We start from the raw sequence: 12,411 nt of genomic DNA on the forward strand, positions 1-12,411 counted from the left end.
CAGAGTAAACTATCCTCCCAGAAAAGTAAAAAATTAACAACTGAAACATTAGAACTAAACAAAGTTTAGTAAATATAAAATATACAACATAAACAGAGAGGCTATACATATCTTTCTATAAAGTAAGCCAATAGTAAAATGGAAAATACAATTTTCGTAATATGAATGTAATAAAAGTTGTTTTCTTAAACTTAAGAAAAATCATAGGACATTATTAGTTGAAGGAGAAAACTAAACCTTTATTTAACAACTATAAAAGAAAAATGTGAATTAAGAAATATATTATCAGATTCAAAGTTTATTTTTCTAAAATAAATTTTCTATTTAATTCATTTTGAATCAAAATACCTTTGGTTTCTTTTTTTAAAGTTAGAAAAGAGATTCTAAACTTTGTATGAAAAAATCTACTGGTCAGTAAATAAAACCAAGGAAAATTTTGGAAAAGAGAGGTAATGAGGGAAGACTGGTACTAAGAACTATTTATACATTTAATAGCTAAAATCCTTAAAATGGTATGGACAGGCATAAGAATAGAACATAAAAGAAGAAAATGGAGTCCAGAAACAGACTTTAATTAGTATAGGAATTACATGTATGGTAAAAGCTACATGATATATTTAGTGTTAAGAGAAAAAAAAATTCAAAAAATAGGGCTGGGATAGTTAATTAACCATTGGAAAATTTTAAAATTAGCACTTCATTGGAAAAATTTTAAACTAGTACTTTATCTATGAACTTTTACCAAATAAATACCAGGTAGAGTAAAGGGTTAAATATGAAAATTGAAGCAACAACAATAAAAAATCTAGGAGAAATACAGGTGAATGTTCAGCTGTTAGTGGCATGGGAAAGGAATTTCTAAGCATAACAGCAATGTTACTAAGTGCAAAGAAAAAAAAATAGATCAGAGTATTACAGAAAAATCAACTAAAATACAACAATGTTGGAAAAATATTTACATTTTAATAATTAATGTCCATAAGAAATAGAAATGTAAAAGACAAGAACAAACAAATCAGCAAGAAATGCATTTGGTAAGTAATAACCGAAGAAACAACAAGTATACAATATTTAGGCAGTAATCAGAATTTCAGAATCTATGCTAAATTAAATAGTCGGGGCTACTTATTCATTCCAGTGTTATTTGCAGCTGTAGTCAAATATCAGCCCCCACCACCCCAATCTATGAATTGCTTAAACAATGGGGCCAAACTCGGTTCAACAATAGCAAGACTATACACATGAAAAGTAGGGATTAGAAGAACTAAAAGAAAATAAAACAAAGTGGTTACTTTAGGTAGTGAGATTACTAGTGTTATTTTTTCCCCTTTATAGATTTATAACTACCTACCAAACTTTCTTAATGAATACTCATTGCTTTAAATTAGAAAAACATCTGAAAAGTTACACGTTAATGATCATTTATATACATCTGTGATTATCAGAATTCAAATGTTTCAACAAGTATAAAAACTTGCAATTCTATGTAAACTAAACTTTTTCATGCTGAAAGCCCTACGAACATCTTAAAAGAAGCTAGTCATTATTGTTTTAGATTACATCATCATTTTCTTCCTCTAAGGGATTTTGACTTTAATGGCTATTAAAAGGGATTGATTTTCACAAAAATACACCTAAATACCGCTGAAACAAATTATAAAATGGCCCATACAGAACAGGAATAGCTTAAAATAAAGGTATATAGTAAGGATATTAAAACACTTTTTTTCAGTGAATATTTGGAATAGTATCAATATAAGGTTGGCCATTCTGTATTAGGCTTTTGTTCAGGAAACCTCATCTAGGTATTCCAAACAGGAAAATGACTAAGTCTAAAAAGGAAAGGACAAAATTTCTCTACAAATCTTTAGACAGGAAGTGCTATTTTGTGACTAATCCAAATTTCTCCCTCTGTCACTTAATACTTGTTCTTGTAAAAAAATATTCTTGTATTAGTCCACTTAACGTTCTACGGACAACATAATTTTAAAACTTAACTAGCTATGTCCTAATATTTTAAACTACTTGACTTTTCTTTAGTCTTTCTACATTTTTTACATCTCTCAAATTATTTAAACCTACATGGCAAATCATGATTTTAGGCAGTGTATAATCAAATGAGAGATTAATTCAGAGCTCCCATATGCTATAATACTGTAGAAACAGCATCATAACTTTCTTTTTAACACACCATGCTGTTAATACATGTTACTGTGCTCTATCTCTTAGGACACCCATATTATTTATAGGCAATGTGTATTGATTATCTGTAAAATAATTTTTATTTTGAGCAGCTATTTATCCAAACTAAGTAGAAGTCTTATAGAATTTTATTTCTAACCACTTGCCCAATCTGCCCTGCCCACTCAGTTTAATATCACTCAAACTTAAAACGTTTGTCTTCTTACCTATTATGAACCACTCACTGAAATGTCAAACATTTTTATCCTTAATTAAGACATATCAAAACAAATAAAGTCCCTCTGTATATTGTGGGGCTAAATGTGAACTAGAAACCAGGAAATCTCAGTTCTAGCCTTTTATATCAGTCTCTAACTAGTTTTGTGAAATGGAAGTGTCAATAAATTTTTTTGGCTTCAGTGTATTCACCTATAAAAGAGGGACAGGAAAATGCTAAAACACCTAAAAAGACTTTCACAACACAAATTTTATTGAAAAGGGACATAATCACTAGTACAGTTTTTCAAATTTCACAAATTAAAAATTTCCCTTACCTACTACTTCCTTTTTTAAATTCTATTCTCTATAAGGTACTTAGTTTTATCTCTGTGCTCTCCTCTGAATTACAAATTAATTGCTCAAAATTTGAGTTCCTTAAGGAACTCAAATGTACCTATAGCAAAACATGGCCTATAGTTAACAGTAACATTTTAATACTCTTTCATCAACAGTACCACACTCTGGGGGGATAAAAGGTATGGGGAGATTTGGGTTTTCTTGTTTATTTGTATTTCTTTTCTGGAGTAATGAAAATGTTCTAAAGTTGATCATGAGGTTGTATGCACAACTACGTGATGAAACTGTGAGCCAGTGATTATATACTTTGGATAGCTTGTATGGTGCATGAATACTTCTCAATAAAACTGTATTAAAATGCAACTGACCTCCCTGCATACAGTTTAACACTTTGGGTCTCTTTTGTTCAGGAAAAGTCTTTAACTTTTCCTAGTGGATAGATTGTTAGGATTTATGGGACTCTCAGAATAAGTCTCAAGGAAAACCCCACAAAAATATAGAAAAATATAACCAGGTCTTGACCAAGGCAGGGAACTTTCAGGAACAAAAGGACTGACTAATGTGTCACATGTCAGCAAATCTCTAATGGTGATACAAAGGATTGTGCTGTGGAAGGACATCACTTCAAAAATAAATGAAAATCTTGGATTTCCTTATTAATCTATTATGGTAAAGTCATATATTAATTTGCACAATGTACCTTTTCGGAAACTAGCAAGACATCTTTGGATAATTAGCAGTTCCTCAACATTTCCTGCTTCAGACAACCACTAGAACTTTAGAGCTAAAAGAAACCTCACAGGTCTTCAATTGCCTCATTCTATAGATGAGACAACAGACACAAAGATTAGACGGTTGTCCAGGTCACACAAGTTTAATGATAGAATCTATTCTCTTGATTCTCAATCTAGAATTCCTTTAACATATCACACAAGTTTGCCTGATATTTATAACCTTTTGCTGAATTCAAATTTATTTCTTTGAAGTTTCAGAGAGCTGTCTCTATTTTAATTAACTTGAAAGTCAAGAATTCATATTTCTATAAATATATATTCTTGACTATGTCTGTCTTAATCATTAAATCCTCAGAATTTAGCACAGGGTCTGGCACATAGCAGACATTGAACAGATTGCTGTAAATTTAAGAAATGAAGTTTATAGACTTGGATCACTTGCACTCTCAGAGTTTCTCAGTTTAACTTTGTTCCCTGGATCATTTCAGACATTTTCTCCAAACTTTCTATTACTCCACTATGTTTCATAAAGTTAGATAATCAAAATTTTGAATAATGGTAGAAAATTTTCTTGTTATATTCCAATAACCATCCCAAAGGTATAGTTTCTTTGCATTATCTTACATTGATCAACAATAAATATTTGACGCTTTTCTACCCAATCGCCTAAGTACAACAAGCTAATGCTTATTGGTTTGACATTTCATTATCTAGAGAATTTTTATTTTATTTACTCTCCTAGAAACAAATTCCCTCTTCCAAATCAATTATTAAAATGTTAAATACGATTTAGACCTATTAACTTTATCTAGAAGGGTTCATTGACCACTATTAATTTTGTTTTCTGCATTTAAATATTATCTGTATATTAAAAATTATTTGAGTGTCTAATATGTGCAAGCCACTGAACTCCCTTTTTCTATGAAAAGTAATTCCCATCGTTACAAAAATTTATCTTTTTTTTTGGTTGATAAAGGGATTGGGGGCAATTAAGGTACAGAATAGTTTTGGATTCTTGAAAAAGGCCTTTCAAGAATAGGATGTTTTCATTTTCCCTTATGTATTGATTCCAGTTCCCTCTAACTCAAGACACTCCTTTCCTATTATCCTCAAGAATTCTAGAGAATCTTTTACTCAGCAATCCTACACCCCTGTCACTCCATATACCTTACTCTTATATTGAAGAATTCTAGAGAAATTCTTTTATTCAGTAATTCTACCCTTTATTACAGATGCTATTAAAAAGGTTTAGAGTGAGAAGGAATCTTAGATATATCTAAGTGCAACTCCCATGTATCATCTTGATATTCACCAAAATAAACACATCATTGTAGCCAAGTACAGTGCTTAAGCGTTTTAATGCTTCAGTTCGCCTGGTATATGCATAATACTTACTTGTACTCATCATAGACTTCCTGTTTAGGCAACGAAGTCTCAGGATGTTCCTCTAGGGTATTTCGAATCCAGGAAAAGGCATGCATTTGCTGTGCCCGACTGGATGACATGGCATTCTGATCACTGACCATAAAAGAAAACATGTTTTAGCTGAGCTAGGAAGTAATTCATTGATAATTTTTGAGACAGCCCCAAAAGAATTATGTGCACACTATAAACAACCAAAGCAAATTTATGACACGTGGTAGATGCCCAGTGATTTAAATAGGAATTTTCCACCTGTGATTGTGAGCCATATTCCACATTTAGCTTCCAACTGACATTATACTCCTGTTCCATTCCTCTTCATGGTGTCTACAGTAGCATAGATAATGGAGCTTTGATAAAATGAGGCATTCATTTTGGCCCAAATTACTTTTAAGTGGATATATCTGCCCATTTACCTGCCTGCTCATTTTCCTGAAATTACCAAATCATCAAACTTTTAAAATAAAAATTACAGGAAATTGGTTATTTTCTATTTGCTCAGCATTCTCAAAGAATATAATGCATATATATAAAGGAACTACTCTGAAACCTTACTAAAGCACCCTATGCTCCAGAATGGAATTCACCCTAAGAAGATTTCAATGGGACAAATCCCTTCCTACAAATCTCCTCCTGGCACACAGGCCCCATTCCCTTAACCAACAATTTACCTTTGGTTACTTAAACATCAAAAGTCTTATTATCTGGCAGAATCATTCATAAATTAATTCCATGAAAAAGACACCCACGATAGCATGCGGAAAGCTACGGATTCTGATATTCATCTACACTAGCTGTAAGAATAATTTTAGCTCCAGAGAAAATTTTCAGGACAGAAAATGATTTAAATAGTTATAATAAAGTTTAGCCTGAGAGAGAAAAGGTAAAAATAAAAGAACTTTCATTAAATTTCCTTATATATACAAACTTAATTTTAAAGTACGAGAATATTAAGAATAATTTACAGAAATGAATTCTGAGAAATATTTAAAAGGGTAAGGAAACTCTTTCCAAGACTAGAACGTCAGAACTAACAACTTCTTTCCACATTTTCTAGATTAGACTTTGAAATATTTTTAATAAGGAAAATACAGTAACACCCCAAGTAATTGACATCCTAAATTTACAATGAATCCATGTTTTATCCATGCAGCTTTATTATTTTTTGTTTATATTTTATGATCTGCTCGTTTGACAGTACCTAAAAACAAAACAAAACAAACGTCCAAGCTTTATTTCTCACAGTACTAATCTGCTTATTCTTCAGTTTTCTGCGTAATTTCCCCAATACTGCAAACATAAATATATCCATCTGTCTATAAAACAACCTAAATGGCGTTTCACAGCATTTATCCAGGTGTACGAATGAAATGGCAAAAACTGCAGGCAAACACTTAACAAATACGATAAAAACAAAACTAAACTAAAAAGATCAAGCGTTCGCCATTCTGTTTTCTGAGCAATCTAGGAAAACTGTAAAACAGTAATAATAATACACATGCACACTCTTGGGATGTCCTATAAACACTGTAATTACGGCAAAGACAAGAAAGATATACCTTTTCTCTCCATTGCTGAGACCAGAAGGCAGCTGAAGGTAGAGGTAGAGTTTCTCTAGGTCTGTAAACTTCTCAACTTCTTGCTGGTTATAAAAGATTAAAAAGAAAGATCATTTTAATTTTACCCCAATACAATTTACTAATGCCTTCCCCCAAAATACTGTCTGTCTCAATTTAAAGTAGATGAAATCAGTTCACCCTGACAAATAAAACAGACTCTAAGCTTTTTACTCATAACCAAGATAACACAATTAAATCGCTATGAATTTGTTGCCTACAAAAAATGAGTTAAGAGAAAAAAGTTGTTTGCTATTCATTTCAAAAGATTAACCCTTAGACAAGTTTTTCTTCTTCTTTTTTTTAATACCACATTTAAAGAAGGAAGATTATATACCATTGCCGGAAAAGTATTGGACTAGGAATTAAGGAAAATATTAATCTGTCATAGCTTAACCATAATAGGCTATGAGGTTTTGGTGCTCTGGGAAAATTTTCCTTACAACTGTCAAACAATGAAAAGATTTCTAGGATCCTTTTCTAATCCTCAAATATAAGAACACGTAATTGATGATGCATCTGTCACTTGTGGAATTATGGTGAAAAATTCTGATGTATAACCAACAACTCTCTCTTCACTATGCAGTTCTTTGAATTGCAAACAGTGGCTACTTTCTGGGGAACCTACTTGTAAGATTTTTCATTGCTATCATTTCTACAGCTATGATATTTTGTTTGAAAATAACCTTTAAAATAATTTCTATAGTCTGCTTTGTAGCTTTCTTTTCCAGCTGAGTTTGCCACATAATAAGCTTCAAGTGTGCCAGAAATCGTATTACAATACAAATATCCATAGTAAAATTTTGATAGTGCAATTTATGCAAAACTCCACTGCATCTGAAAATGTGGATAGATTGCTGGCATTACTGGTGGCAGAATTTATTCTTACAAATAAAGCACAGTGTAAACATAGCTCTAATAAAAAAAAGTTTAAAGTGACAGGATGTAAATTACTACTATTGTCTAAAGAATTCATCCACAAGACAGTTTAAACTTAGAATTGATTCACAAGATGAATAACCAATTACATGTAAATAACTTCCAAATCCTCGTTTTTCCATTCCACTGTTTATGGCATATTTTTCAATTAGCTTTCCCACCCATATGTAATAGATTTACCAGCTACATGTTGTCTAGCTCTCCTCTCAAAAACAAAACAAAACAAAACCTGACATTCCCTTCCCAATTGTTAACATCTTCTTTCCTCTAGTTCCTGAAGAGTTCAGTTTTGGAGCCTGGTTAATTCTGTCCTTCTTGGTGTTTTCCCACATTAATCGTCTAATCTTTTCCCCATATTTTTCCAGTTTTTCTCTATTTTCACTGCCATCTCATTAGATCTTTAGCTGTCTTTCTTTAAACAATGAATGGGTATTCATCTACTCGCTTATTTATTCCTTAATTTCCTGCCATGTTCCACAAATGATTTAGGATAACCACGAGCATATGCTGTGGGTCTCAAACTACAAAGACTAGAGATACACACTGGAACAAGACATAGTCCTTGCTCTTGAGGAGCTTACGATGATATTTATATCACCAAACTGTCCAACTAGTTGACTTCTCTGCCTCCAACATCTCCTCACTTTAAACTGTTTTAAATAAGGTCCCTAAAATACTTTTTGCCAAATATTAATAATGCCCACTTAATCTATACCTCCACAATACCTAGAATATTAAATCGAAAGTAGTATGTTATAATAATGAAACATAAGTATCAACATGGGCAAAGTCTGAGAAAATTTAATAAACAACAATATTTTTGATCACCAGAGTTAAAAAATTCTCATACTGTTGGAAAAGTCTTGGATTCTAAATTGTCTTAATTTTAGATACACAGGAGAAAAGAATAAAAAGAAATTCTAGAAGAAATTCAGAAAAGATCTTAAATTAGAGTAAAATGCTAAGATGGTTTAAAGAAAGATACCAGATTTCAAGTTTCAAGAGCTCAAACTCACTGTCCATTTTTTTTGTTTTTAACATTTCAAACAAAGAAAACTTACAAAGATAACTATTCAAATACACATACACACTTCACTTTAGCAACATTGAAAGTGATAATATCATAATTCTGTGAAGCAAATGGAAACAAAGATGACTGATATGTGTACTGATGGCAGTCTAGCCCAGTAAGGCTGAGTTCACATTGAAGATTTCTGGCTTGGACAGTGTATCATTCACAGCCAAGCACTGTTTTTTTTTTTCCATGAGCAGGCACTGGGAATCGGACCCGGGTCTCCAGTATGGCAGGTAAAGATTCTGCCCAAGCATTAGCTTTTAAATGAATGGCAAGTGGATGAGAAGACCCCAAACTTCTTGATTATCAAGGCAAGAGTATCATGTGGCAAGTATGTTAACAGATTATTTGATAGGCTTTATAAAGATTTAAATGTCATAATTTTTTTTTCTTTTCTATATTGAGATTCATTGGTTATAAAAAAGAAATACGCTTGCCTGAATTTATGAAATGAAGGATAAAGATGATCCATTTTTTAGAGTACAAAAGAAAAGACCAATAACATAAACTTTTAAAAATTATCATTTTTAGCAGAACTTGGTGTATTTGGTAGACATACCTGAATACTGAAACTGAAACTTCAAATGACAAGCCTATTCGTAAGTCTTAAAAGTCTTCATTTTCTTAAGCAATTTCTTCCTGTGGGACCCACGGAGGAGGCGCCCGTAGTTCGTAGAGGACTTGGGTCACATGCAATTCACCCTCAACTCATGTGGACAAGACAAGTATCATCCCTGGACATCATATCCCACAGTGCTACAGAGGCTTATACCATTGGAAGTCATGTCTCATGAATAGGGAACAGTACCAAAACAGGGGCAAGGTCACATGCAGGGGGTGCAGAAGAATTCCAAAGGGACTTGGAGAGAGGACCAGGATTACAACTTCCCAAGATGGCACATTCCAAGCCTTCACAGATGGCACAACTTGGCAACAACAAAGGCAAGGTATTTATCATAAAATACAAGTATGGATCAGTGGTTCACTTCACAGATTCCTGAAACTCCTATACTGAAGGAAGATCCTAGCTGCCCATTCCAGGGATATGAGATCATTCAAACTCAATTTTCCTTGGGATCTGCAAAACCCATGTTCATCTTCTCTTTAATATCTTCACCTTCTCTTCACATTCAAGAATAAAAGAAGGCCCTCAATCCATTCTTGTCTCTCCAATTCATCACAGAATTTCTCAGGGCCATGAATTTTACTCTACCTACTATACTACTGAATGCAAGCTAACATTAAAGAACAACAATTCTTTTCATTGTTTCTGTTCATAAAATTTGAATAAATTGCCTAAAATAAGGGGAAAACAGCAATGAGAACAAAGGAAAGGGAAAATTTTAGGTATCCATTTTGAAAGTTATAAAAGTGCACAAATATACAATATTAAAACTTTAAGAAATGGGTGCAACCACTGTGGAAGGCAGTTTGGCGGTTCCTCAAAAAGCTGAATATAGAATTGCCATACGACCCAGCAATACCATTGCTAGGTATCTACTCAAAGGACTTAAGGGCAAAGACACAAACGGACATTTGCACTCCAATGTTTATAGCAGCATTATTTACAATTGCAAAGAGATGGAAACAGCCAAAATCTCCATCAACAGAAGAGTGGCTAAACAAACTGTGGTATATACATACGATGGAATATTATGCAGCTTTAAGACAAGATAAACTTATGAACCATGTAATAACATGGATGGACCTAGAGAATATTATGCTGAGTGAATCCAGCCAAAAACTAAAGGACAAATACTGTATGGTCCCACTGATGTGAACGGACATTCGAGAATAAACTTGAAATATGTCATTGGTAACAGAGTTCAGCAGGAGTTAGAAACAGGGTAAGACAATGGGTAATTGAAGCTGAAGGGATACAGACTGTGCAACAGGACTAGATACAAAAACTCAAAAATGGACAGCACAATAATACCTAATTGTAAAGTAATCATGTTAAAACACTGAATGAAGCTGCATCTGAGCTATAGGTTTTTGTTTTGTTTTGTTTTGTTTTGATTTTACTATTATTACTTTTATTTTTTTTCTATATTAACATTCTATATCTTTTTCGGTTATGTTGCTAGTTCTTCTAAACCAATGCAAATGTACTAAGAAATGATGATCATGCATCTATGTGATGATGTTAAGAATTAATGATTGCATGTGTAGAATGGTATGATCTCTAAATGTTGGGTTAATTTCTTTTTTTCCATTAATTAAAAAAAAAAAAAAAGAGAAGGGATAATTGGAGATGAAGGGATACAGACTGTACAACGGGACTGGATATAAAAACTCAGAAATGGACAGCACAATACTACCCAATTGTAATGCAATTATGTTAAAACACCGAATGAAGCTGCATGTGAGGTATAGGCTTTTTGTTTTTGTTTTTTTTGTTTTTTTTTCTTTCTATTATTGTTTTAATTCTTATTCTGTTGTCTTTTTATTTCTTTTTCTAAATTGATGCAAATGTACTAAGAAATGATGAATATGCAACTATGTGATGTTATTAAGAATTACTGATTGTACATGTAGATTGGAATGATTTCTAATTGTTTTGTTAATTCTTTTTTTAATTAATAAAAAAAAAAAGTCTTCATTTTCTTGACTTGAGGAAGTTAAGTTCTCAAGGCACAATTATTGAAAATGGTTTGAAGGGTCAGAGGAACCTCAAATGTTACCTGGTCTGTTGAATGAACTAAGGTGATAATCCCATACTATTCTGGTGAAAGATCTTGCCTGGAAGCGTATAATGGCCTCTTTCTCACACATTTCAGACATTGCAAGAAGATATACAAAGCAATCCTTTAAACTAAATTTTGATTTTAGATTTCAAGTCATTACCCCTGTTTCATAATCATACATTTATGAAGCTGTTTTTTTCTGAAACTTTGGCTATGAAAACAAAGCAATGCCACAGACTTAATGTTGCAAATGACCTATATTGTGTTTTGATTTTTCATATTCTGGACAAAAAAGCTTATAGCAAACAATCAGAGTCAACATTCACTTTGATATCATGCAATTGAAGGGACAATAAAAGTAATGCAAGATAAAAACTTAAGTTACTTTTAGAGGTTCAAGGTGGAGTTTGGTGTTCGATTTCTACCACTCAAACACCTGTTCTGAAGCGTTGGATGATAAAGGATATTTACAAAGAATAGTGGCATGGACATATTTCCTTCTATGAGGTGCAAGTAAAGTGGTGATAAGAATATGTGACAGAGACGGTGGTCATCAAATATTCCATCTGCACACTCACATTTCCCAGCTTCCCTTACAGTTAGTGCAGGGCCATGTAATTAGCCCAAGAACTGAGCAGAAGTAATGTATTTTACTTCTCAGCTAACACAATTAAGTATTGATGTGCCACTTTCATCCCTTTTTCCCTCAGTCGCTACTTTGGGAGGCATGTGTTTCACTTGTGAGGCTACACCATGGCAGTGTATCTGTCAATGTGGTTTCCCTAAGGGACTGATTATGTACATCAGGGGCTTCGTATGATTTGTGCTGTATATGAAATGTGAGTGAGAAATAAAATTTTGTGATTAGGCAACTGATATTTCAGGCTTACAATACTACAGCAGTATATCCTAGCCTACTCTGATTTAAAAAATTAGATGTTGTCCTCTAGCACTTGTGAGAGGACATGGGAAGAAGAAAAGAAGGGTTCCACCTTGTAATTACAAAAGCTTCATTCACTCATTTCTAGAATAGTATTTGACTTATTTTAAAGTTCAAATTATATTACCTAACAGTATAAACATTTTTATCAAAATTGGGCATTGGCTTAAAAAAGGTTGAGAATCACCAGATTAGAATATACAGCTTTCATGTTTTTCTCCACTTAACCTTTACTCTTTTT

The 12,411-nt window shown here is 32.7% G+C and overlaps 1 protein-coding gene across 4 annotated transcripts in view; it reads right to left on the reverse strand.

The window, feature by feature from the left end:
• RFX7 (regulatory factor X7) overlaps positions 1–12,411 on the reverse strand; it is a 194,855-nt gene that overhangs the window by 48,327 nt on the left and 134,117 nt on the right. For all 4 annotated transcript variants that reach the window (XM_077127994.1, XM_077127996.1, XM_077127997.1 and 1 more), the window contains 2 exons: positions 6,473–6,555; positions 4,887–5,009 (listed from right to left, as the gene is read on the reverse strand). In XM_077127994.1, coding sequence (XP_076984109.1) covers positions 4,887–5,009; positions 6,473–6,555 — 206 coding nt within the window. The remainder of the gene's footprint in view (positions 1–4,886; positions 5,010–6,472; positions 6,556–12,411) is intronic.

The sequence above is a fragment of the Tamandua tetradactyla genome, chromosome 14, assembly GCF_023851605.1.
Source record: "Tamandua tetradactyla isolate mTamTet1 chromosome 14, mTamTet1.pri, whole genome shotgun sequence".
Taxonomy (NCBI): Eukaryota; Metazoa; Chordata; class Mammalia; order Pilosa; family Myrmecophagidae; genus Tamandua; species Tamandua tetradactyla.